The sequence below is a fragment of the Triplophysa rosa genome, linkage group LG4 (genome assembly GCF_024868665.1).
Source record: "Triplophysa rosa linkage group LG4, Trosa_1v2, whole genome shotgun sequence".
NCBI lineage: Eukaryota > Metazoa > Chordata > Actinopteri > Cypriniformes > Nemacheilidae > Triplophysa > Triplophysa rosa.
Window position 1 is genome coordinate 31,753,583 of NC_079893.1, and position 25,534 is coordinate 31,779,116.

At 38.9% G+C, this 25,534-nt stretch overlaps 3 protein-coding genes and 1 pseudogene across 3 annotated transcripts in view; all 4 read left to right on the forward strand.

Annotated features, from left to right (window-relative positions):
• Positions 1–8,573, forward strand: part of LOC130553074 (zinc finger protein 845-like) — a 15,415-nt gene extending 6,842 nt beyond the window's left edge. Inside the window, exons 5-9 of the mRNA XM_057331815.1 lie at positions 55–391; positions 500–586; positions 1,562–2,214; positions 4,237–4,519; positions 6,666–8,573. Coding sequence (XP_057187798.1) covers positions 55–391; positions 500–586; positions 1,562–2,214; positions 4,237–4,519; positions 6,666–7,870 — 2,565 coding nt within the window. The 3' untranslated portion in view covers positions 7,871–8,573. The remainder of the gene's footprint in view (positions 1–54; positions 392–499; positions 587–1,561; positions 2,215–4,236; positions 4,520–6,665) is intronic.
• Positions 8,574–9,523: 950 nt separating this feature from the next.
• LOC130553075 (zinc finger protein 501-like) lies at positions 9,524–11,537 on the forward strand. The gene is made up of 2 exons (XM_057331816.1): positions 9,524–9,731; positions 9,845–11,537. The coding sequence occupies exons 1-2, from the start codon at positions 9,524–9,526 to the stop codon at positions 11,002–11,004; spliced, it is 1,368 nt and encodes a 455-aa protein (XP_057187799.1). The 3' UTR covers positions 11,005–11,537.
• Positions 11,538–13,238: 1,701 nt separating this feature from the next.
• LOC130552926 (uncharacterized) lies at positions 13,239–14,652 on the forward strand (annotated as a pseudogene).
• Positions 14,653–18,506: 3,854 nt separating this feature from the next.
• Positions 18,507–25,521, forward strand: LOC130553076 (zinc finger protein 585A-like). Its single transcript, XM_057331817.1, has 5 exons — positions 18,507–18,512; positions 18,948–20,134; positions 20,239–20,248; positions 21,585–22,056; positions 24,091–25,521. Exons 1-5 carry the CDS (start codon positions 18,507–18,509, stop codon positions 25,101–25,103), a joined length of 2,688 nt encoding a protein of 895 aa, XP_057187800.1. The 3' UTR covers positions 25,104–25,521.
• Positions 25,522–25,534: the final 13 nt, after the last annotated feature.

A 25,534-nucleotide genomic window follows, 5' to 3' on the forward strand; every position in this document is an offset into this window, starting at 1 on the left:
AATCTCACTGTCATAGTTTATAGCTTTATCTAAATATATTTCCTCTCTGAACAGAAGTCCAGACACACACAGGACTCGGAGCTCAGCCTCACTTTACTCTGTTATACTGACACAAACCCCACAGACGCTCAGGACACTGTGTGTGACAGTAATCACACCTTGAATCAGGATGAATCTACTGATCAAACCTCCACAGAGTCTCTGGATTCTGTCTGTAACGCTGGAGAACAGCAGATCCTGAACACCAGACCACTCAACATGTGTTCTGTCACACTGATTGGGATTGATGGGAAAGTGATGGAGATCAAAACAGAACCTGAAGTAAAGGAAGAACAAATAGATGAAGACGAGAATCGTGATGATGATGATAATGATAATAAAGTTACTTCAGGTAAGTTTTTCTTATGTACACGATATGGATTCTTGATTAAGTAAGGAGTAATTTGTGTCACTCGAGTCACAAGTCAAATAACACTAAAACTCTTTTGAAATGAAACAGAACCCACATCAGAGGAACATCAAACTGATGAAGACGAGAATCAGGAGGATGATGATGATGGTGGTGATGATGATTTTATTCCTTCAGGTATGTTTCCTCTCTTAATGTTGTTCATCTCGACATTTGACTGAATTTCTGATGTATCATAGGACCTTGCATCACTTGAGTCACAAGTGGAATAAGACAAAAACGCTTTTATAATGCTTACATATTTCTGAAGCCTTTGAAGGGACACTTCCGTTTATCCACATGTGAACGCTGGAGAGCAGATATGCAAGATTATGAGCAGAATTTTCAGTTTATGCTCCATGCAGCTTTAGTAGCAATAGCAAGCACCAAATAACAGGATACATGTTTCCTGTAAATCAAATTAAATCAGTTTTATTCTCACATCACCAACAGAACGTGTGCTGTGGTGAGTGAAATTATACATATACAATTTACATACGGGCATTTAAAGTCCCCATGAACCGGAATCGCGATCGTTTTTCCTTCCGTGTTTTGACGCATTTCCGAGTGAAATGGAATTTCTAATGAGAAAAATGGTGGGCGTGGCTTTCGTCTTTCACTGCGATTTGATTGGATGTATCAAAACAGCCGTTGCATTTTGAAATGGATCTGGCAGCAGACTGACAGTTGAAGGGGAGGAGTTAACGGATGCTCCGCCCAAACCGTCTAACAGACGTCATTTAAGATGGATAGTCACTACACAGCGGAAGTGCATTTTCAGATTTTAATTTAAGATTTTGAGGACACATTTTATAAAGAGAATGACTCGCATTGATAAGCTATTTACAATAAACGTTGCGATATTTTATGATAAAATAGTCATTGTCATTTTTTATTTCAAGTTAACTTTATTTATATAGCGCTTTTTACAATTTTCATTGTTTCATTGTTAATCTGCAGATTAAAGTAAAAGTAATACACAAACATATATTATTAGTATATTAGACTGTGAAGTGTTTGTCCATAACGGGGTGGACATTTTATGTCACTTATTTGTTTAAAATAATTGATCCAGTTTAAGTGCTTAAGCTTGACCTGTCGTGTTTCTTTCAGATGAGAGCAGTGATGGAGAAACGGAAGAGGACAGAGGGATTCAAAGGGGGAAAAAAAAACACGAGTGTCCTCACTGTGAGAAGAGATTTTACACTGCGTCTTGTTTTGAAAGACACGTGCGCGCACACACCGACGAGAGGCGATATCAGTGCAGCGAATGTGGAAAAACCTTTAAATATTCAGGTAGTTTGAGATCGCATCAAAAACTACATTCTGAGGAGAAACTCTTTCAGTGTTCGTACTGTGACAAACGTTTCCGTCAGAAAGCTCATCTGACGCTGCACGAGAGAGTTCACACTGGAGAGAGACCTTACCTCTGCTCGGACTGTGGAAAGACCTTTTCAAATTCAAGTGCTTTCAGAGATCATCAGAGAACTCACACGGGAGAAAAACCTTATCACTGCAGCGTTTGTGGGAAGAGTTTTTCAACTTCACGTAGTTATAGAGATCATCAGCGAGTTCACACCGGAGAAAAACCTTTTTCCTGCAGTTTTTGTGGGAAGAGCTTCAGCCGACGTGACAATTTAAGGACACACAAGAGACTTCACACTGGAGAAAAACCTTACAAATGCTGTCAGTGTGACAAGGCGTTTACTCAACGCGTTCTTCTGAAACTCCATCAGAAAGTTCACACTGGAGAGAAATCCACCAGATAATCTGTGGAGGCACATTTATTATTTAGGAGGTTTTCAGACTCAACAGAAGAAACATGCTAAACAATCTGTCAGAAAAGCAGAAAAACACTTCTTAAAAGACTTTTTATTGATATAATCTCCAGATCTTGGAGGAAGACCCTTCCAATGTTGTATGTCAAATCAGTAACCTCTTGTTCATGTGACAGTGAGTAGTTAATGATATACATGTGCACCAAATATTTTGTGCATTATTATTCATTTGTAATTTTACAGTAGTGACAGTAGTTTATTGTCATCTCATTATAGTTCTTCACATTCACTGCCGTCTCAAATCTCCGGCCAGGTGATAATACCTAGAATCTCAAATTCAAGCACAGGCGTAAGATCCTTATCCTGTCTATAAAGCCACAGTCAGTAACATCACGCCTCTACTGCCATCTCTGTTTCAGACATTCCTCTGCTAGACATTCATTCAGTTTGAAAACGATAAATCATCACCAAAACATTTCCTTTCAATCGAACAAAAGTCTCTGTCGCCATCTGTGAACATTCTTAATTTGCTACAAAACAGACCTGACAGTTTTAAGCCAGTGTCAAATTATAAACTATTATTATCAGTCTTTCTTTCTTAACCAGAAGTTACTGAACGCAGCTGTAGCGTGTCGGAGGAGATCTGGACCTCCCACATGAGTCTGGCTTCTCACAAAGTTTTATCCTTGATATTTATCATTGGAGCTTTGGTTCCTTGTCGCTGTCACTCGGTTGGCTTACTGGGAGACTGCTGACACTAGATTAGTTAAGGGTTGTGTAGCTTTAATTATTGTATGCGCGTTACACTCTTGGTCATGGTGTTACTGCAAACTCTCTATGCATGTTACACTCTCATTCTTATATAATATTGTCTTTTTAAGAGACATTTCCATGTAAGCTGGAAAGGCATGTCTGGTTCAATATCCCACCTATTATCTATCATATTAACCGTATATGATTAAGTATACACTATTTGAGTAGATTACAGTCTTTCTATGATGACAATAATATGTGCAGTAGTACCATGCGTATTTATTAATGTAGTGTTTTTATGTCTTAATTTTCTTGTAATTTGCTTTGAAACTGTACAGCATTGTAGAGAAGCGCTATATAAATATATTTGAATTGGAAAAAAGTGTAGATGTTTAGTGTGTTGTGTGTCAGAACACTGGATCTGGACTCCTGCTCTTGGTCTTTGATATCTGCTTTTGTGTTGTTGTGTTATGATATGAGTCATGTTCTTGTTTCATGTTTAGTCCGAGCTCAGTGTTTGGTTCATGATACTCCTTAAAGTGTCAGGATCTGGCTAAAAAACATTTAAAAGGATGCTGACTACACCTTGCTGATAATAAAGTTTAGTAGGCTATTTAAACAATGTGGATGTTTTGTTCTTATGTGAAATGTTTGAAATTTGATGTGAAGCAGATTATCACGAATAACACAACATTATTTACACGCTCACACGGTAACTCATGACTTGAATCTGAATCACAGTATGTGAAATGATCTCGTCGTGAATCTAGTGTTGAGTGTGTTGTGTCTCCAGTCCAGCAGGAGTCGCTCTGCAGCTCTTCAGTCCGCCGATAAACCCACTAAAGAAAGAAAGAAAGTCAAACATCAAGCGCTGCGTGTTCACATCACTCTGATTTTCTCTCTTGAGTGTTTTAAACAGAGTGTTGTGTGTGTGTGTTTGTGTTGAGATGTTGAGGATGACGTCACAGATGTGCTGTAAATCAGTGGGAACTGATCTGTCCATGCTGGATATTGATGATTTCATCACAGAAATCTGTCAGCTGAAGAAAGAGGTGGCGTTACTGGAGGAAAAGCTGAGGACAAGAGGAGATGAACTCAACACTGAGGTTTGGACACATTCAACATCATTTACTGCTTTTATACTGTCAATTCATTGTCAAACTAAACCAAAGTGAAGGACATCACACAATATATTTCTATATAAAAGCCCCAAGCGATAGGATGATGTGTTGTGTGTTTGTCAGATTGTGTGTAAAGGCAAACCCCACAGACGCTCAGGACACTGTGTGTGACAGTAATCACACCTTGAATCAGGATGAATCTACTGATCAAACCTCCACAGAGTCTCTGGATTCTGTCTGTAACGCTGGAGAACAGCAGATCCTGAACACCAGACCACTCAACATGTGTTCTGTCACACTGGTGGACTGCAGGAAACTCATGGAGATGAAAACACAAACACCAGAAGAAGAAGAAGAACAGTCTGATGACGATGAGAATCATGATGATGATGATGATGATGATGATTTTATTCCTTCAGGTATGTTTCCTTTGTTGTCAAAAAAAGTCATTTTGACCATAAAGTTTACTGTTAAATTGTAAAAACCCTGCCTCCATTACATGTCTTTGTCATGTCATCATCATTTTAGTGATCGTTGCTATGTATATGGGTAGTTGACAGAATAATATGCAAATTTGTCCTATGGTGTGACGGCAAAAAAAAAACTAACAATGAAGATAAATCTCTCTTATGCTATTTTACGTGATAAATTCAAATATTAATAATATAAAACATATAATATTAACAGTTTGTTTTCAAAATTTTGCTGTCATACCATAGGACACATGTACGATTTATTTGTCAACTTTATGTACATAGTATATTCTACAGCACTTCCCATTTTTGTGTCTAAACCTTTAACTGGTACTAACTGTACTATAATATACACATAAAGAATATCGGCCGATACATCGATATTAAAGCAATAAGCCCCGCGAAGCAGTTGGTTACAGTGCATTTTATAACAGCTAAGGGCGTTGTGGCATGACGCGAAAGGAGTGCCTAAAACCCCCTTAGCTGTTATAAAATGCACTGTAACCCACTGCTTCGCCGGGCTTATTGCTTTTATAAAACGGTTATTCAATATGCTTAGCAAGGTTTCATAAAATAAAGTAAATAAAATGATATTTAGGCTGTGTAATGCGGTCAGCCGTTATAAATCGGGGTATTTTACAACGGCTTAGAACTCGGCTCAACCAATCAGAATCAAGGACCAGAACTGACCGTTTTATAATGGACTTTTTACCCCTTCAATATCGGTATCGACATTACCCCCCAAAAACCATATCGGTTGGGCTCTACCAAAAGGGGTTTTCCTGCATAGAAAATTTATTGGAAGCCGCCTCTGTCAAATTTCATGCCGCCTCAGACTCTCCAAAATTATGTCAGGTGTCTTCACAAAAATAAAACTGCATGCACTCAATGGACTGTCATTTGTAACTGCAGTTGCGCTATTACGCCACAATGGCAGAGCTGTTTCGTTATCATCACAATGAGGCGCTGAAGAGTTGCAGTAAGAGCTATTAGGAGCTGTATTAGCTGTATTTAACGGCTGTTCAGGTGAATAGTGTTTCTTTTGCATTCAAGTACATTCAGTTTCTTTAAAAAAGTTGCTTAAATTAATCTGCTGTACATCATTGCAATGTTTTAAACTGTGCAGTTGGCTTGTTGAATCTGCGTCATAGACGGTTTTATCCTAACAACTTAAACAAATGTTACTGCGCATGCGAACGTTTGTGACCCCAACTGAACTTCCAGTACACATTCACAAACTATAGAGTGCCCGTAGATTATTTCTGATAACAATCAAAAGAAACCGAGAAAAAAACGTTACTTGGCTAAACTTGTCCGTTCAATATTCTGAATTTAGACTGCAATACCAAGCTCAACCGCTAGATGTCAATGTACCATATGGTTTCTTTACATGCGACCGAACTACAGGACCCATTCAACAAATTGTTTATTTAATACAATTATTATACAGTAAAATAGTAATACAATTAATATTAACAAATTAAATAACATATAAATAGTTATATTATTAGACACTATCCAAACACAAACCGGAAGTTAACTGGGGGTCAGGCGTGCGCGCGTCCGATGAAACGGTCTATACTGTACACAGCGAGTTTACCAGAATGCACATTGTGATCAGAACAACTCGTAAACAAATGACTTTTTAGAACCGATTCGTTTAAACTGTTGAAACTTTTCAGTCACTAGCGAATATAAGAAATCCGTGAACCAAAAGAGAACACAGGATGTGAATGAGCTTTGCTCATTTAGTAAGACCGGTTAATTCAGTTGGCTGTTGTGGGCTGAAAAGTTAGTTAAAAAAGGATAAAAAGCTTTCTTTGATAAAAAGACATTTATGTTTGGTTGAATTAAAGTAATGTTTTATATAACTTAATAATTGTCATTTTCATCTAATTTGAGAACTTGTAATATGTTTTTTGTAAAGTGTTTGGTTAATCCACTTAAAGGTACGGTAGGCCTACATGTGCATGTGTGTGTTCAAGATCAGGATGGCACCACCTCATTTTGAGCCAGGAAATACCCTGCCAAAAAGTGGACACTGATGTAGTTTCAGATGTGCTGGAGGTTGTTGTTAACGCTGTTGTGTTAGTTTCAGATGAGAGCGGTGATTCATGTTGTGATGGAGAAACGGCCTCTACATCAAAACAGCGACTGACAGCACAAACTCTTTCCTGCATCACCTGTGGAAAGACATTCAGTTCACAGAGACGTTTAGAGACACATGAGAGAAAACACACAGAACAGAAACTCTTCACCTGCACCAGATGTGACATCAGCTTTCCTACCTTACAAGAGAAGAAACTTCATTCACAAGAGCACAGACACCAGAAACACTTTCACTGTCAGCAGTGTGGGAAGAATTGTGTCTCCGCTTCTAATCTGAAGATTCACGTGAGGTCACACACTGGAGAAAAACCTTTTCACTGCAGTGAATGTGACAAATATTTCAGAACCAAAGGAAGTCTTGTTGCTCATCAGATAATTCACACGGGAGAAAAACCGTACAAGAAGAAACACTTTAACTGTGAGAAGTGTGGGAAGAGTTTTTTTACAACTTCTTCTAATATGGGAGCTCACATGAGGACACACACTGGAGAAAAACTTTTCCACTGCAGTCAATGTGACAAATATTTCAGAACCAAAGGAAATCTTGTTACTCATCAGAGAACTCACACGGGAGAAAAACCGTACGCGTGTCCTCACTGTGACAAGAGATTCAGTTACGGATCCTATATTAAGAGACACATGCGTTTACACACCAGTGAGAGACCGTATGAGTGCAGTGAATGTGGAAAAACCTTTAGACAGTTATCTGATGTAAAGTCGCACCAGAGAACTCACTCTGAGGAGAAACTCTATCAGTGTTCACACTGTGATAAACGCTTCAGTCAGAAAGCTAATCTGATAACTCATGAGAGAACTCACACTGGAGAGAAACCTTACCTCTGCTCTCACTGTGGAAAGAGCTTTTATAATCAATCTCATTTTACAGTTCATATGAGAGTTCACACTGGAGAGAAACCTTATCACTGCAGTGTTTGTGGGAAGAGTTTTATTCGTCATGGCCATTTAGCAAAACACAAGAGAATTCATTCAGGTGAAAGACCTTATAAATGTTCTCAGTGTGACAAGACGTTTGCTCGATCAGATGTCCTAAAAACCCATAAGAGAGTTCACACTGGAGAGAAACCTTATCACTGCTCCATCTGTGGAGAGAGATTCACTTATTTAGGAAGTTTTAATTCTCATCAGAAGAAACATGCTGAAGAACAAACTGCACTGGATTCATCATAGTCTGTTTTAACATGTATGTAGCTTTGTATTATTTACGCTATCTATTACATTGGAGTCATTTTTTTAACTTTGCAGTTCTCCTTATATTCGTGGGTTTTTTTAGTGATTTTTTTGTGTGCTAATTATAGAGCTAATTTATTTGTTTTATTCCATCTGGGAGGGATTTAAATGCAAGTCTTTTGTATGTATAACTGAATAGTGAATAATGTCAGGGGCTTGTAGATTTCTCTATGGGTACAATGGTCCATCCCAGCTAAAAAAAATGTTTAAAGGACACCTTCATATTCAGAGTAAGTTTTGAGAACTTTCAAACACCCATCGTTTTTATGTTTTATTAACGTTTCCTGGTTGTGTGAACACAAGAGAAACATTGCAATCTGTCATTTATTTTGAAACTGTGATAACTTAATTTCTGAATGTTCTGTAAAAACTTCCATTGAAACCGTAAAGTAGTGTAGAAATGTCCATTAAAAACGGGATTCTGTGTAATATTTGTGTTTTGTTTTTGCGCTCAAAGTCCACCCTCGGAGACTGCGTTTGAAATCACACCACTCCGTCCAGATATAACTATATAAACTATGACTATATATGTAAGGGATAATCCACAGCTAGCCGTGCGTTAAAGGGTTTTAATGCGCGACGTGGAGGCCAAGAACCATCTGACGCGAAGCGGAGGTCTCTGCGAAGTGCATTCAAATCCTTTAACGCATTGCTAGCTGTGGATTATCCCGCTTATACCATGGTCATTTGCCAAGTTTGCATCCCTGGTTTTGTGTATTCTGAATGTGATGGTGATGGAAAAATCAACAGTACTGTTCTAATTATTCACGCACTGAAAAGATCCCAAATGAAGAAGAGTAACGTCTAGATTAAATACATCTGTGTACATGTTTGGCGTTTATGTAAAGTAACTAAAGTGCGCGGATATTTCACCTGGACTAAAGATCCCCTACATTAAAAAAAATCAAAGAATGTATGAAACGATCGTCGTGAATCTAGTGTTGAGTGTGTTGTGTCTCCAGTCCAGCAGGAGTCGCTCTGCAGCTCTTCAGTCCGCCGATAAACCCACTAAAGAAAGAAAGAAAGTCAAACATCAAGCGCTGCGTGTTCACATCACTCTGATTTTCTCTCTTGAGTGTTTTAAACAGAGTGTTGTGTGTGTGTGTTTGTGTTGAGATGTTGAGGATGACGTCACAGATGTGCTGTAAATCAGTGGGAACTGATCTGTCCATGCTGGATATTGATGATTTCATCACAGAAATCTGTCAGCTGAAGAAAGAGGTGGCGTTACTGGAGGAAAAGCTGAGGACAAGAGGAGATGAACTCAACACTGAGGTTTGGACACATTCAACATCATTTACTGCTTTTAAATGTTTGTATTTTAATACTGTTTTTAATCTCACTGTCATAGTTTATAGCTTTATCTAAATATATTTCCTCTCTGAACAGAAGTCCAGACACACACAGGACTCGGAGCTCAGCCTCACTTTACTCTGTTATACTGACTCAAACCCCACAGACGCTCAGGACACTGTGTGTGACAGTAATCACACCTTGAATCAGGATGAATCTACTGATCAAACCTCCACAGAGTCTCTGGATTCTGTCTGTAACGCTGGAGAACAGCAGATCCTGAACACCAGACCACTCAACATGTGTTCTGTCACACTGATGGACTGCAGGAAACTGATGGAGATGGAAACACAGACCACAGTGAAGGAAGAACAGACTGATGAAGATGAGAATCATGATGATTTTGTTCCTTCAGGTAAACTGTTGAACTGCAATAACATGGAGATAAAAACAGAACCCAAATCAGAGGAAGATCAAACTGATGAAGATGATGACTTTATACCCTCAGGTATCTTTCTTCTGTTATTTTTTTATAATATTTAACTATCATTTGTTTTCCTGTTTCATATAAAGTTTTTTTTTGTTACTTGTGAAAAGTACAATGAAGTTTCTCATTCTCAGTGGACACTGATGTAGTTTCAGATGTGCTGGAGGTTGTTGTTAACGCTGTTGTGTTTGTTTCAGATGAGAGCGGTGATTCATGTTGTGATGGAGAAACGGCCTCTACATCAAAACAGCGACTGACAGCACAAACTCTTTCCTGCATCACCTGTGGAAAGACATTCAGTTCACAGAGACGTTTAGAGACACATGAGAGAAAACACACAGAACAGAAACTCTTCACCTGCACCAGATGTGACATCAGCTTTCCTACCTTACAAGAGAAGAAACTTCATTCACAAGAGCACAGAGACCAGAAACACTTTCACTGTCAGCAGTGTGGGAAGAACTTTCTCTGCTCTTCTCATCTGAACATTCACATGAGGTCACACACTGGAGAAAAACCTTTCCACTGCAGTCAATGTGGCAAATATTTCAGCACCAAAGGAAATCTTGTTTCTCATCAGAGAACTCACACTGGAGGAAAAACATACGAGTGTCCTCACTGTGACAAGAGATTCAACCATTCATCTAATGTTAAGAAACACATGCGTTCACACACCGATGAGAGACCGTATGAGTGCAGTGAATGTGGAAAAACCTTTAAGAGGTCAGGTTCTTTAAAGTCACACCTTAATACACAATCTGAGGAGAAACTCTATCAGTGTTCACACTGTGATAAAAGTTTTGTTAAAAAATCGTACTTGGTACGTCGTGAGCGAATTCACACTGGAGAGAAACCTTACCTCTGCTCTCACTGTGGAAAGAGCTTTTCTGATCCATATACTTTTAAACGTCATCTGAGAATCCACACTGGAGAACGACCTTATGACTGCAGTGTTTGTGGGAAGAGTTTCAGTCGTCATCACCATTTAGAGAGACACAAGAGAGTTCACACTGGAGAGAAACCTCATCACTGCAGTGTTTGTGGGAAGAGTTTCACTCGACAAACTACTCTACTGAATCACCAGAGACTTCACACAGGTGAAAGACTTTATAAATGTTCTCAGTGTGACAAGACGTTTATTTATTCAGGTAGCTTGAGAACCCATGAGAGAGTTCACACTGGAGAGAAACCTTATCACTGCTTCATCTGTGGAGAGAGATTCGCTTATTTAGGAAGTTTTAATTCTCATCAGAAGAAACATGCTGAAGAACAAACTGCACTGGAATCATCATAACATCTATAACCTGGAATAATTCCCCTCGCAGTTTTCTTCTGTGTACTGTGTGCTAATTTAAATGATTCTGTTATTCTCTTCATGTCTTTTCTCATGTATGAATTAAAATGAATCTGTTTTGTGTTGTATGTTTATTAGATACAACATCATTATTATTAACGTCTTGTGCTTATAACAGTTTGCAGTTAAGATGAGCATATTTTGTGTTCACAGTATAGCACGGCCTCTCGTATCTTATCGCTACTTTACTGTTAAGACTGAATGGGCAGACGAACTCGTGAACTGTGTATTCTTTAATAAACTGTGAGGGGAAGAGACTTTGCTTGAAAGGTATCATTTGCTATTTTGTATTGTCATTTTGTTTTACCTACATAGTCTTTTTACTAACTGACAGGTGCCAAGTGTCAAATATAATGCGTTCCGAATGATTTTACATGTATGAATGAACAGAACGTGTTGGGGAATGTTACACAGAAGGTTTAACGGTTGTTTTATTTCCGAATAAATGAAAATCCCACATTGGCTGATGCTCATACAGTGCACTGGTATTTGAAATGGCGAGAATATTTTTTCACATACAATGGTGGTCTTTTTTAAAGTTTAAAAATAAAAAATTTGCCCCAAACTAGAGTCCACCCAGTGAATTTCGGCTAATTCTGATGAGAATTGTGATGTGATAGATAACGGCATTTACTTCAGGAAGGGAAAACTTTACGTTTTAATAAGAAAATAAATAATTTGCTATATTCCAACATTGTGGGTGATGATGTGTTTGATATATTGTAATTATATTAATGATGATGGATAAAAACAACACATTAACATTAATGTTCTAATTATTGACGCACCGATAAGATCCCGAATGAAGAAGACTTACATACTTATCTAGTTTAAATACATATGTGTGCATTTTCGGTGTTTATATAAAGTAACTAAAGTCCGCGGAAATTTAACCTCGAGTAAAGTGCCTCTACATTAAAAAAATCAAAGACTATGAAATGTCGAGTGTGTTGTGTCTCCAGTCCAGCAGGAGTCGCTCTGCAGCTCTTCAGTCCGCCGATAAACCCACTAAAGAAAGAAAGAAAGTCAAACATCAAGCGCTGCGTGTTCACATCACTCTGATTTTCTCTCTTGTGTGTTTTAAACAGAGTGTTGTGTGTGTGTGTTTGTGTTGAGATGTTGAGGATGACGTCACAGACGTGCTGTAAATCAGTGGGAACTGATCTGTCCATGCTGGATATTGATGATTTCATCACAGAAATCTGTCAGCTGAAGAAAGAGGTGGCGTTACTGGAGGAAAAGCTGAGGACAAGAGGAGATGAACTCAACACTGAGGTTTGGACACATTCAACATCATTTACTGCTTTTATACTGTCATTCATGTCAAACTAAACCAAAGTGAGACATCACACATATATTCTATATAAAGCTCCAGTGCTGATGATGTGTTGTGTGTTTGTCAGATTGTGGTAAAGGTCGAGTCAAACCCCACAGACGCTCAGGACACTGTGTGTGACAGTAATCACACCTTGAATCAGGATGAATCTACTGATCAAACCTCCACAGAGTCTCTGGATTCTGTCTGTAACGCTGGAGAACAGCAGATCCTGAACACCAGACCACTCAACATGTGTTCTGTCACACTGGTGGACTGCAGGAAACTCATGGAGATGAAAACAGAACTCACAGTGAAGGAAGAACAGACTGATGAAGATGAGAATCATGATGATGATGATGATTTTATTCCTTCAGGTATGTATCCTTCTTTCATATTTATCTTGTTTATGGGGTTCCATTTGTGCCAAGTATACTTAGTAAATACTTACCTATACTTTGTTTCTAAGGTACTGTTGACTTCGTCTTAATTTGTCATTCTGCTGTCCTTTTCTGTCTTTTTTACTGTCATTCTTATTGTCGTTTTGTTCTGTCGTCCTTACTGTTGACTGTATATGTTGTCCTCCATGTCATCTGTATACTGTATGTCATCATCCCTATTGTATGATTTTGTTTCTATTTCTATGCTGTTAGTCAGTGCTGTGCAACAAACATCAACAGACAACATATACTGTTATATTATTATTTTTATTTAATTCTACATAATTAGAATTTTAAGCCACATACAGTTTTATTCACAACCTACAACCTAACTTTGTGAACTTCAAAATACTTCAGAAATGTGTTCAAAAGGATATGCAAATATTTTTTATTCTGTATTTTGTTTTGGTACTTTGTTCACTGTTGTGTCCATTGTGATGGCTGTGTCCACCCTGTTATTCGAGTATCTTTGAACTCCATCTGTATTATTTTGTGCTTTTGACAGTTTTGGTTTAAATTGATGAACAATGAAAGGTCAAGTTACTGTCTTTGAGATGTATTTCAAATTGTTCTCATGTGCAGTGTTATGTTAAAAGCCCTGAGACTGGCAAGGGCAGCCTCTAAATCACCTGTGTTAATCCTCCTGGATCTATCTGCCACTGTCGACACTGTCAACCACCACATCCTCCTGTCGACCCTCAAGACTATGGGTGTCTCTGGAGCGGCGCTACAGTGGTTCGAGTCTTACCTCTCGGATAGGTCATTCAGAGTATCCTGGAGGGGTGAGGTCTCTGAGTCCCAGCATCTCAGTACAGGGGTACCCCAGTGCTCAGTTCTTGGACCGCTGCTCTTCTCCATATACACAATGTCCCTAGGTTCTGTCATTCGGAAACATGGCTTTTCCTATCACTGCTATGCGGATGACACATAGCTCCACCTGTCATTTCAGCCTTATGAGCCAACGGTTTCTGAGCGCATCTCGGCATGCCTGAATGACATCTCACTCTGGATGAAGGACCATCACCTGCAGCTGAACCTTGCAAAAACTGAACTGCTCGTGATCCCGGCCGACCCGAAGACTCAGCACGACCTTTCCATCCAACTAGGTTCATCAACCATTACTCTTAACAGAACGGCCAAAAAACCTGGGAGTGGTAATTGATGATCAGCTGAACTTCGCTGATCATGTTGCCAGCACCACCCGGTCCTGTAGATTCACCCTCTACAATATTAGGAGAATTAGACCTTTCCTCTCTGATCATGCTATGCAAGTTCTTGTCCAGGCTCTCGGCCTGTCCAGACTGGACTACTGCAGTCCTCTACTGGCTGGTCGTCCAGCTTGTACAACCAGACCTCTTCAGATGATCCAGAATGCAGCGGCAAGAGTGGTCTTCAACGAGCCGAAGAGAGCGCACGTCACTCCTCTCTTCGTTAGATTGCACTGGCTCCCTATAGTCGCTCGCATCCAATTCAAATCTCTGCTCTTGGCCTACGAAACCACCACTGGTTCGGCACCCCCATATCTTCACTCACTAATTCAGATTTATATACCCGCCTGATCCCTGCGCTCTGCAATTGAACAACGTCTTGTAGTGTAGTCCCACAAAGGGAAAAAATCACTCTCACACACTTTCTCCGGATGTGTTCCACGACTCTGGAACGATCTCCCTCTTGCCACAAGATCAGCAGATTCTGTAGCGATCTTTAAGAATCGGCTAAAAACACATCTCTTCCGTCAACATCTGACCCATTAGTACAGTCTTCTACTTCTTTTCTACTTTCCTACCCCCCCAAAAAAATACAATTCTTAGCTTCGTATACTGTGATAGGCTGACTGAGACCAGTTGTACTGCACCTATGCATTGTTGTACTTTTGTTGCACAAATTGCTTCTACTGTTTTTCCCCAACTTTGTTCGTCGCTTTGGATAAAAGCGTCTGCTTAATGTAAATGTAAATGTAAACTGTAAAATCTAGCCGTTTTTAGGAAAAGAAACACGTAATGTGAAAATACTTTTGTCTTTCAAAAGTAATGGCAAGGCAAGTTTATTTATATAGCAAATTTAATATTACACGGTAATTCAAAGTGCTTTACATAAGATTATTGACAAAGGATAAATATAATACATAATGCATGAGACATATTTAAAAAGCAAATGATTTAAAATTACAAATACAACTTCAGAATTTAAAATGTGTGAAAATAGAAAAAGAAAATAGAAATAGAAGTGCAGTTGATGTAAACCAGCACAGTGCTCAGGTTGTAAATGCACAGCTAAACAAGTGTGTTTTTAATCTGGATTTAAAATTGACAACATTTGGTGAACATCTGATGTTGTCTGGAAGCAAATTCCAGCTATAGGTTGTGTAATGGCTAAACGCTGACTCGACTTGTTTTGAGTGAACCCTTTTTATCTCTAACTGACTTGATCCTAATGATCTGAAATCTGTTGTGGGTTTATATTCAATAAGCATATCTCAAATATATTTAGGTCCTAGCCCACTGAGTGATTTATAGACAATTAATAATACTTTGAAGTTAATTCTAAAAGTAACTGGTAGCCAGTGTAAGGACCTGAGGATTGGAGTGATATGCTCAGATTTTTGGTTCTGGTCAGAGTCCTGGCAGCAGCGTTCTGTATGAGCTGCAGCTGTCTGATGGTCTTTTTGGGAAGACCTGTAAGGAGTCCATTGCAGTAATCCACCCTGCTGGTGATGAAAGCATCAACTAGTTTCTCTAAATGTTATCTTGGCTTGAGACAAAACATCTGATTCTGGCTATGTTTCTGAGATGGTAGTACGCTGATTTGCTTATTGCTTTGACATGACTTCTGAAACTAAGTTCAGACTCTAAAATGACACCAAGATTTTTTACCTTACTTTGTGTCTTTAGACCTTTTAAGTCAAGGTATGTGTTTACCTAGTTAGTTTCATCCTTGTTACCAAATACAATGACTTCAGTTTTGTCTTTCTTCAACTGAAGGAAGTTTTGACACATCCAGCTGTAATAGCTCAATAGCCTCAATAGGCCTGTAGTCATTGGGTGAGAGGGCTAGGTAGATCTGAGTGTCATCTGCATAGCTGTGGTAGGCAATTTGGTACTTCATTATGTGGCCAAGTGGGAGCATATACAAATAGAAGAGGAGCGGAGCGAGAATCGAGCCCTGTGGAACACCACAAGTCATGGGTGTCCAGTCAGATTTATGGTTGCCTATGTTCACATAGTAACCTCTCCCTTAAAGGTATGACTCGAACCATTTAAGTACCAACCCAGAAAGCCCTACCCAGTTTTCCAGCCTATGTAGGAGTATGGTGTGATCTACCGTGTCAAAGGCAGCACTGAGATCTAGTAATACCAGAACTGATATTTTGCCTGAATCAGAATTCAATCGAATATCATTTATTATCTTTATGAGCACTGTCTCTGTGCTGTGATGCTGACGGACAGAGACCGATAATTGTCTAGGTAGCCATTTGAGTTTAAGAATTTGGTCAGCTGATTGAAGACAACCTTTTCAATGATCTTGCCTATCAAGGGAAGATTTGATATTGGTCTACAGTAAGGTTTTGTCTAGATTGCTCTTTTTTAGTAGAGGTTTGACAACTGCAGTTTTTAAGGACTCTGGGAAAGTTCCTGAAAGCAGGTATTTACTATTTTTAGGAGATCTGCTTCCAAACAGTTAAACACTCTTTTAAAAAAGGATGTGGGAAGTGTGTCAAGGCTGCAAGTTGACGCTTTAAGATGCTGTACCGTTTCCTCCCAAGATTTTGTGATCAATTGTTTGAAATTCAGACAGAGTTATTCATTTCTGATGTTGTTGTAATGAAGTCAGACTGACCTGAGTGCCATATGGGATTTTGCTGATTGCCATTCTGATATTATTGATCTTCTCAAGGAAAAAAGTTGCAAACTCATTGCATTTGTCATCAGACAACATTCCCTGGGAACTTGACTCTGGGGATTTGTTAGTCTCTCTACAGTTGCAAAAAGAGTGCGAGTGTTATTTATGTTGCAGTTTAAAATGTTAGAGAAAGTTCTGTCTAGCTTTGCCTAAGTCAACATTGAAGACACGCAGACTGTCTTTATAGATGTCATAGTGAACTTCAAGTTTTGTTTTTCGCCACATGCGCTCGGCTTTTCTGCATGCTCTTTTCTTGCTTTGTACTGCTGGTGTGTTTCTCCAGGGTGCTTTACGCCTGCCAGTTATCGCCTTGACCTTTACTGGAGCAATGGCATCCATAGCATTTTTCACTTTTGCATTAAAGCTAGGAGGAGAACATCAACAAATGTTGTCTGGATGTTGTGAAGGTGTTTTTCTTTATCATGGAGAATATAATGTCGTCATCATCCACCACTTTTAACTCATATGGATGCCCAGGATATTTTTGTTGCTGAGCTCAGCAGTATTTTTTTATTTTCAGAATGTACCAAATTGTTGATTGGGCCGCTCTTAATGTTCCTGGCATCTTTCTGGTGGATTTGTTGTGTTTTTCAAATCTATCTATGGTCTGTTTCACTTGCATGGAGATCTCCCTGAACCCCATGATGTGGGTTCACAGCAACAGCTTCCGAATTCAAACACCACACGTAGAATCAACTGAAGACCTTTAACATGCTTCATTTATGAAGAAATGAATTAAGGAAAAGCCCATTCATGTGAATAAAACTGCTTTTGATTCAACTGTCCAATTACTTTTGGTCCCTTGAAAAAGGGGGGAGCTTCATATTAAAGAGCTGTAATTCCTAAATCCTTCAGCTAATCTGGATGTGAATACACTCTAAATAAAGCTGAGAGTGTGCACTTTAAGACAATGTTCATTATAAAACTGTGACTCGGATATATTTTGATACACAGCTAAAATAATAAAAAATTTTGCTTCGGTCCAAATATTTATGGACCTAACTGTATACACACACAAGAATATATTATTAGTGTATTAGACTATTGTGTGTTTGTCCGTAACATGGTGGACATTTTATATCAGTTTTACGATAATAGTTTTTCCTTAAATTATTCAATTTAAGCGCTTCAGCTTGACGTGTATGCATTTTTAAATCTCTAAGATGAAACAAACACCCATTAGATCAGTGGTTCCCAACCTTTTTTCCTTGGGGCCCCCCCACGTACAGATATGACAATCGGAGCCCCCCGTGTGTGCGTGCGTGTGTGTGTGTATACATACATAATTGCTACTCACACACACATATATAGATAGTAAATATAAATAAATTAAATGAAATAATTGAATAATCAATTAAATAAAATGGTTAAATATGAGTAATATAAAAGATTTTAATGACATTTTTACTTGAATACTCAAATACATTTTCAGGTTATTTTTCAGGTTGTTTCAGTCTATTTTCAGGTTATTGAATGAACATACAGAGTAAACTGAACGTTATGAAAGAACTGTTAAACATTAACATTGCTGTACTTGCATAAAGAGATGCAGGCTACTGTCAATTACTGCTTATTTTTACAAGGTGTCTTTTCATTTTGCTTGGTTTCATGCTGTCGTTTACCAATTTTTCACCACAGAACACACATTCTGGCCAAGTCTTGTCCTTCAATAAAACCTAAATTTACGTAGGTTTTGTCATAGCGTCTTAACTTTTTCCTTTATTTCTGACGAAGAATCACCGCATTTACGCTTCTCTGCTATTTTTCCTTTTGATTTTTATGTTAACATGAACGTAGACGCCTGACAGAGGAAGTTTCTCATGTGAGTCTCATAGCGAGAACAGCCAATGACAGTGCTTCCGGCTACCGTCTGCCTATGGAGCCAGAAAAATTGAAATAATTATTTTATACGAGATATAACTAATTTTGACTGCATTATATTGGCATTGTAAGAACATGATTTTTTTAAAAACATACAAAAATATTTTTATTTAAAATGATTAGTGGAACATTTATGCAGCTTTATTTAACCTCAAAGCATGTCAGCTCCCGCGCCCCTCATGTGAACTCTGGTGCCCCCCTAAGAGGGCCGCGGACCGCAGGTTGGGAACCACTGCATTAGATGATACAAAATAACAATGACAACTACATGTTACATTTTCTAGGAGTTTCAAAATCCAACACATCAAGATTTCAAAGCAGGTCACATGAGATGGTTCAGAGAATAGGGTGATGTTGGCCAACTTTACACAGATACATCAGGATTTGTCATTTGTTTTTCAAAAAGTGAAAAGTTATCATTTGTTGTGTTTGTTTCAGATGAGAGCGGTGATTCATGTTGTGATGGAGAAACGGCCTCTACATCAAAACAGCGACTGACAGCACAAACTCTTTCCTGCATCACCTGTGGAAAGACATTCAGTTCACAGAGACGTTTAGAGACACATGAGAGAAAACACACAGAACAGAAACTCTTCACCTGCACCAGATGTGACATCAGCTTTCCTACCTTACAAGAGAAGAAACTTCATTCACAAGAGCACAGAGACCAGAAACACTTTCACTGTCAGCAGTGTGGGAGAGCTTGTGTCTCGTCTTCTAGTCTGAACGCTCACATGAGGACACACACTGGAGAAAAACCTTTCCACTGCAGTCAATGTGACAAATATTTCAGAACCAAAGGAAATCTTGTTACTCATCAAATAATTCACACTGGAGAAAAACCGTACGCGTGTCCTCACTGTGACAAGAGATTCAACCACAAACCTCATCTGAAGAAACACATGCGTTCACACACCGATGAGAGACCGTATGAGTGCAGTGAATGTGGAAAAACCTTTAGACAGTCACATGGTCTGAAGGTACACCAGAGAACTCACTCTGAGGAGAAACTCTATCAGTGTTCACACTGTGATAAACGCTTCCATCAGAAAGCTAATCTGATAACTCATGAGAGAATTCACACTGGAGAGAAACCTTACCTCTGCTCTCACTGTGGAAAGAGCTTTACTGATCATAGTACTTTTAAAGTTCATCTGAGAATCCACACTGGAGAACGACCTTATGACTGCAGTGTTTGTGGGAAGAGTTTCAGTCGTCATCACCATTTAGAGAGACACAAGAGAGTTCACACTGGAGAGAAACCTCATCACTGCAGTGTTTGTGGGAAGAGTTTCACTCAACAAACTACTCTACTAAATCACCAGAGAATTCACACAGGTGAAAGACTTTATAAATGTTCTCAGTGTGACAAGACGTTTGCTCGATCAGATGTCCTGAAAACCCATAAGAGAGTTCACACTGGAGAGAAACCTTATCACTGCTCCATCTGTGGAGAGAGATTCACTTATTTAGGAAGTTTTAATTCTCATCAGAAGAAACATGCTGAAGAACAAACTGCACTGGATTCATCATAGTCTGTTTTAACATGTATGTAGCTTTGTATTATTTACGCTATCTATTACATTGGAGTCATTTTTTTAACTTTGCAGTTCTCCTTATATTCGTGGGTTTTTTTAGTGATTTTTTTGTGTGCTAATTATAGAGCTAATTTATTTGTTTTATTCCATCTGGGAGGGATTTAAATGCAAGTCTTTTGTATGTATAACTGAATAGTGAATAATGTCAGGGGCTTGTAGATTTCTCTATGGGTACAATGGTCCATCCCAGCTAAAAAAAATGTTTAAAGGACACCTTCATATTCAGAGTAAGTTTTGAGAACTTTCAAACACCCATCGTTTTTATGTTTTATTAACGTTTCCTGGTTGTGTGAACACAAGAGAAACATTGCAATCTGTCATTTATTTTGAAACTGTGATAACTTAATTTCTGAATGTTCTGTAAAAACTTCCATTGAAACCGTAAAGTAGTGTAGAAATGTCCATTAAAAACGGGATTCTGTGTAATATTTGTGTTTTGTTTTTGCGCTCAAAGTCCACCCTCGGAGACTGCGTTTGAAATCACACCACTCCGTCCAGATATAACTATATAAACTATGACTATATATGTAAGGGATAATCCACAGCTAGCCGTGCGTTAAAGGGTTTTAATGCGCGACGTGGAGGCCAAGAACCATCTGACGCGAAGCGGAGGTCTCTGCGAAGTGCATTCAAATCCTTTAACGCATTGCTAGCTGTGGATTATCCCGCTTATACCATGGTCATTTGCCAAGTTTGCATCCCTGGTTTTGTGTATTCTGAATGTGATGGTGATGGAAAAATCAACAGTACTGTTCTAATTATTCACGCACTGAAAAGATCCCAAATGAAGAAGAGTAACGTCTAGATTAAATACATCTGTGTACATGTTTGGCGTTTATGTAAAGTAACTAAAGTGCGCGGATATTTCACCTGGACTAAAGATCCCCTACATTAAAAAAAATCAAAGAATGTATGAAATGATCGTCGTGAATCTAGTGTTGAGTGTGTTGTGTCTCCAGTCCAGCAGGAGTCGCTCTGCAGCTCTTCAGTCCGCCGATAAACCCACTAAAGAAAGAAAGAAAGTCAAACATCAAGCGCTGCGTGTTCACATCACTCTGATTTTCTCTCTTGAGTGTTTTAAACAGAGTGTTGTGTGTGTGTGTTTGTGTTGAGATGTTGAGGATGACGTCACAGATGTGCTGTAAATCAGTGGGAACTGATCTGTCCATGCTGGATATTGATGATTTCATCACAGAAATCTGTCAGCTGAAGAAAGAGGTGGCGTTACTGGAGGAAAAGCTGAGGACAAGAGGAGATGAACTCAACACTGAGGTTTGGACACATTCAACATCATTTACTGCTTTTAAATGTTTGTATTTTAATACTGTTTTTAATCTCACTGTCATAGTTTATAGCTTTATCTAAATATATTTCCTCTCTGAACAGAAGTCCAGACACACACAGGACTCGGAGCTCAGCCTCACTTTACTCTGTTATACTGACACAAACCCCACAGACGCTCAGGACACTGTGTGTGACAGTAATCACACCTTGAATCAGGATGAATCTACTGATCAAACCTCCACAGAGTCTCTGGATTCTGTCTGTAACGCTGGAGAACAGCAGATCCTGAACACCAGACCACTCAACATGTGTTCTGTCACACTGATGGAGATGAAAACAGAACTCACAGTGAAGGAAGAACAGACTGATGAAGATGAGAATCATGATGGTTTTGTTCCTTCAGGTGAAATGGTGAATGACAGGAAGCTGGAGATAAAAACAGAACCCAAATCAGAGGAAGAACAGACTGATGAAGACAGCGGGAACATGATGGACATAGAACCCACAGCAGAGGAGCTTTACACTGACGAAGATGACAATCATGATGATGATGATGATGATTTTATTCCTTCAGGTGTGTTTCTTTTGCTGCTTTTTTCACAGTATTTCACTGTCACGTGAGTTTCTGTCGTGAAAGCTGTTTTTATATCACAAATATACTAAAAGGCTTCTCTTAATTCGTGAAACACTGAAATAGTTTCTTAGTAGAGATGCACCGAAATGAAAATTCTTGGCCGTAGCCGAAAAAAAATGAAACACTTCGAATACCGAACATGGCTTTTCGTATTTCTGTTTATTTAGCCAATTTCTTTCACTATTGCATGAACTGAATGGTCAAAATGTGCTTTTTATATTTTGTGTTGCTTTTCAATATAATACAATATAACTTTTTAATAAAATTGAGAAAAACAAGTAGGCGTAATTAAAACAAAAAAACTGAGCCCACTCCCTTCTTGAATAGCCTATTAAAGTGAAGTGAAGTGAAAGTGACCTGTTTGTGAGATATGGTGACCCATACCTGAAATGACCTCTGCATTTAACCCATCCAGTGAGTGGTGACCACACGTACACCCGGAGCAGTGGGCAGCTATCACTGCAGCGCCCGGGGAGCAAGTAGGTGCACGTTCCACTGGTGATTTTCAATTATTTGTTGAAAATACCAGATATTCTCATACCATTTATTATATATATTTTCACATTTCCTGTTTTGTATGACTTCTAGCCATTCTTTGGTCTGTTCAGTTTGTTTTAAAATGTATTTTGTGGAACAACGCAAAATGTTGAAAAGCAATATAAAATACGTTTAAATAAATAAGGATGAATTTAAATACATTGTAAAATGGTTAGTTATGTGTATGGTAATTGAAAATCACCAGTGGAACGTGCACGCGCCCGCCCTCTACACGCTGTTTGCGTAGCGGGCGCTATGAGGAACAACGCTGAGGAAACATAGGGGGAACAGACTTCGACAAAACACCGGAATGCACAGAACATACTTTGACAAGTTGTTTAGTACAGGGGACTGTGTGCACGCGACCACTGTATGATGTCAAAGGATGTCGCGAGCGGCGGGGCTACTGTCAGACCACCCGCTCCAGTCTGAAGTCAAGTTACCGACCGGTAAAGACGCTTTCATTCAGAAATGTACTCCGGCGCGGCAAGTTCTGACCTGTGTCTTTCTCTGACACTTTAAATGCTACACACACACACACACACACACACACACACACACACACACACACGATGGCGCTAGGTATGACAAATAGTAAAAGACGCACTTATGAATCTTATAGTTTATCTTTTAATCGGTTTCCGATTCGTCGTTCTAACACCGCGATAGCCTTATTTTTCATGTATAAATTGTATAGGTTTCGACCCGTGTGGTGGTTATGAATTCTGAATATTGGAACATTGTGCTTATGTGAAATTTGTTAGTTATGATAGATTGAACGTGCGCAGAATATTGTTTGAGGGTTAACGTATCTCATGAGGATTATACAGTTATTTTTATTTGTTTTCTGTTTTTAACATATGATATCTCAAAAACTTCACCTCCACAAATAAATATTGAGTATAATGCAACTGTGCTGTCTGTTGGAGTATGTAGGTTAGTTTTGAAATATTTTTCTTGTGCAATCGTACGCACTTGTAAATGTTTGGAACATATTCAATTTGGTTTACTTATATAGCCAGAAACTACGAAGACGAACAAGGTCAGTAATGAAATAAATAGCACAATCCCTCTGGCTTACGTCTATTTGATGTCTGCATTTACATCTGCAATACGTAGTTTGCTCATCTGCAATACGTCTCGGAGACGTCTGAACGTCTGTAATACATCTGCTAAAGATCTGGAGATCTGCTGTGTAAAAACATCTGCTAAACATCTTAGAAAGAGCTGCTTTACATCCATTCTAAATCATAAACATCTTACAGACATCTTCTAGAGGTCTATATGACGTCTGACAGCAGACATCTCCGAAACGTATTGCAGATGAGCAAACAATAAAGTCTTGTAAAACTGTGTCTACATGGACAGACACTAGAACACGATAGATTCCTGAAAATGTTGATCGTAACCGTACTTTACGTGTTGTGTTTGTTTCAGATGAGAGCGGTGATTCATGTTGTGATGGAGAAACGGCCTCTACATCAAAACAGCGACTGACAGCACAAACTCTTTCCTGCATCACCTGTGGAAAGACATTCAGTTCACAGAGACGTTTAGAGACACATGAGAGAAAACACACAGAACAGAAACTCTTCACCTGCACCAGATGTGACATCAGCTTTCCTACCTTACAAGAGAAGAAACTTCATTCACAAGAGCACAGAGACCACAAACACTTTCACTGTCAGCCGTGTGGGAAGAACTTTGCCTTCTTTTCTAAGCTAAAAGTTCACATGAAGAGACACAGTGGAGAAAAGTCTTTCCACTGCAGTCAATGTGGAAACTATTTCACCACCAAAGGAAGTCTTATTGCTCATCAGAGAACTCACACAGGAGTTAAACCGTACGTGTGTCCTCACTGTGATGAGACATTCAGTCTAAAGGCCTATCTGAACAAACATGTGTATCTACACACCAATGAGAGACCGTATCAGTGCAGTGAATGTGGAAAAGGCTTCAGGGATTCAGGTTGTCTAAAGTCACACCAAAAAATACACTCTGAGGAGAAACTCTATCAGTGTTCACACTGTGATAAACGCTTCCGTCATAAATCTTCTCTAACATGTCATGAGAGAATTCACACTGGAGAGAAACCTTACCTCTGCTCTCACTGTGGAAAGAGATTTACTGATCATAGTACTTTTAAACATCATCAGAGAATTCACACTGGAGAGAAACCTCATCACTGCAGTGTTTGTGGGAAGAGTTTCAGTCGACGTTTCTATTTAGTGACCCACCAGAGAACTCACACTGGAGAAAGACCTTACAAATGTTCTCAGTGTGACAAGACGTTTACTCAAAGAATTCTCCTGAGAACCCATGAGAGAGTTCACACTGGAGAGAAACCTTATCACTGCTCCATCTGTGGAGAGAGATTCACTCAGTTAGGACGTTTTCAGAGTCATCAGAAGAAACATGCTGAAGAACAAACTGCACTGGAATCATCTTAGAATCTCTACGAGGCTCAGTAATCCAGAGATGTTACCGTCTCAAAAGTGATGTCAAACTTTGGACAGTTGACATTCTTTAAGATGTATTAAAAACGTTGCATTCATGTTACATGCGTACAGACATCGCTCAGGAGAATGACAACAAAATATTATCACAATAGAGCACAATTAATAACAGAGAAAATTGAAGTCAATGTATGATTTATGTCCTGCATGCTTTTTGTTTTCTTTTGTATATTCAAAAACATATTACCTAATATAATAATAGTGTGCTTTTTGGCCAAACATTTTTTTTTCAGGTTTCATCGAACCTGCATTAAAAGCGAATTATGCAAAAATAAAGGAACGTCAATTTTGGCTTCTACTGTACATGACTTTGTACTGCCAGCATTTTGCGGTTTTGGAAATAAAGATTAAATGCACAGTTGTCG

What these genes read in the sequence shown, in the direction of transcription:
- LOC130553075 (XM_057331816.1), top strand. Translation starts at nt 9,524, where the DNA reads ATGTGTTCTGTCACACTGATGGACTGCAGGAAACTGATGGAGATGGAA. An exon ending in TGATGACTTTATACCCTCAG is followed by an intron (nt 9,732 to 9,844) that starts GTATCTTTCTTC and finishes TCTCATTCTCAG; the next exon opens with TGGACACTGATGTAGTTTCA.
- LOC130553076 (XM_057331817.1), top strand. An exon ending in TGATGATTTTATTCCTTCAG is followed by an intron (nt 22,057 to 24,090) that starts GTGTGTTTCTTT and finishes TGTTTGTTTCAG; the next exon opens with ATGAGAGCGGTGATTCATGT.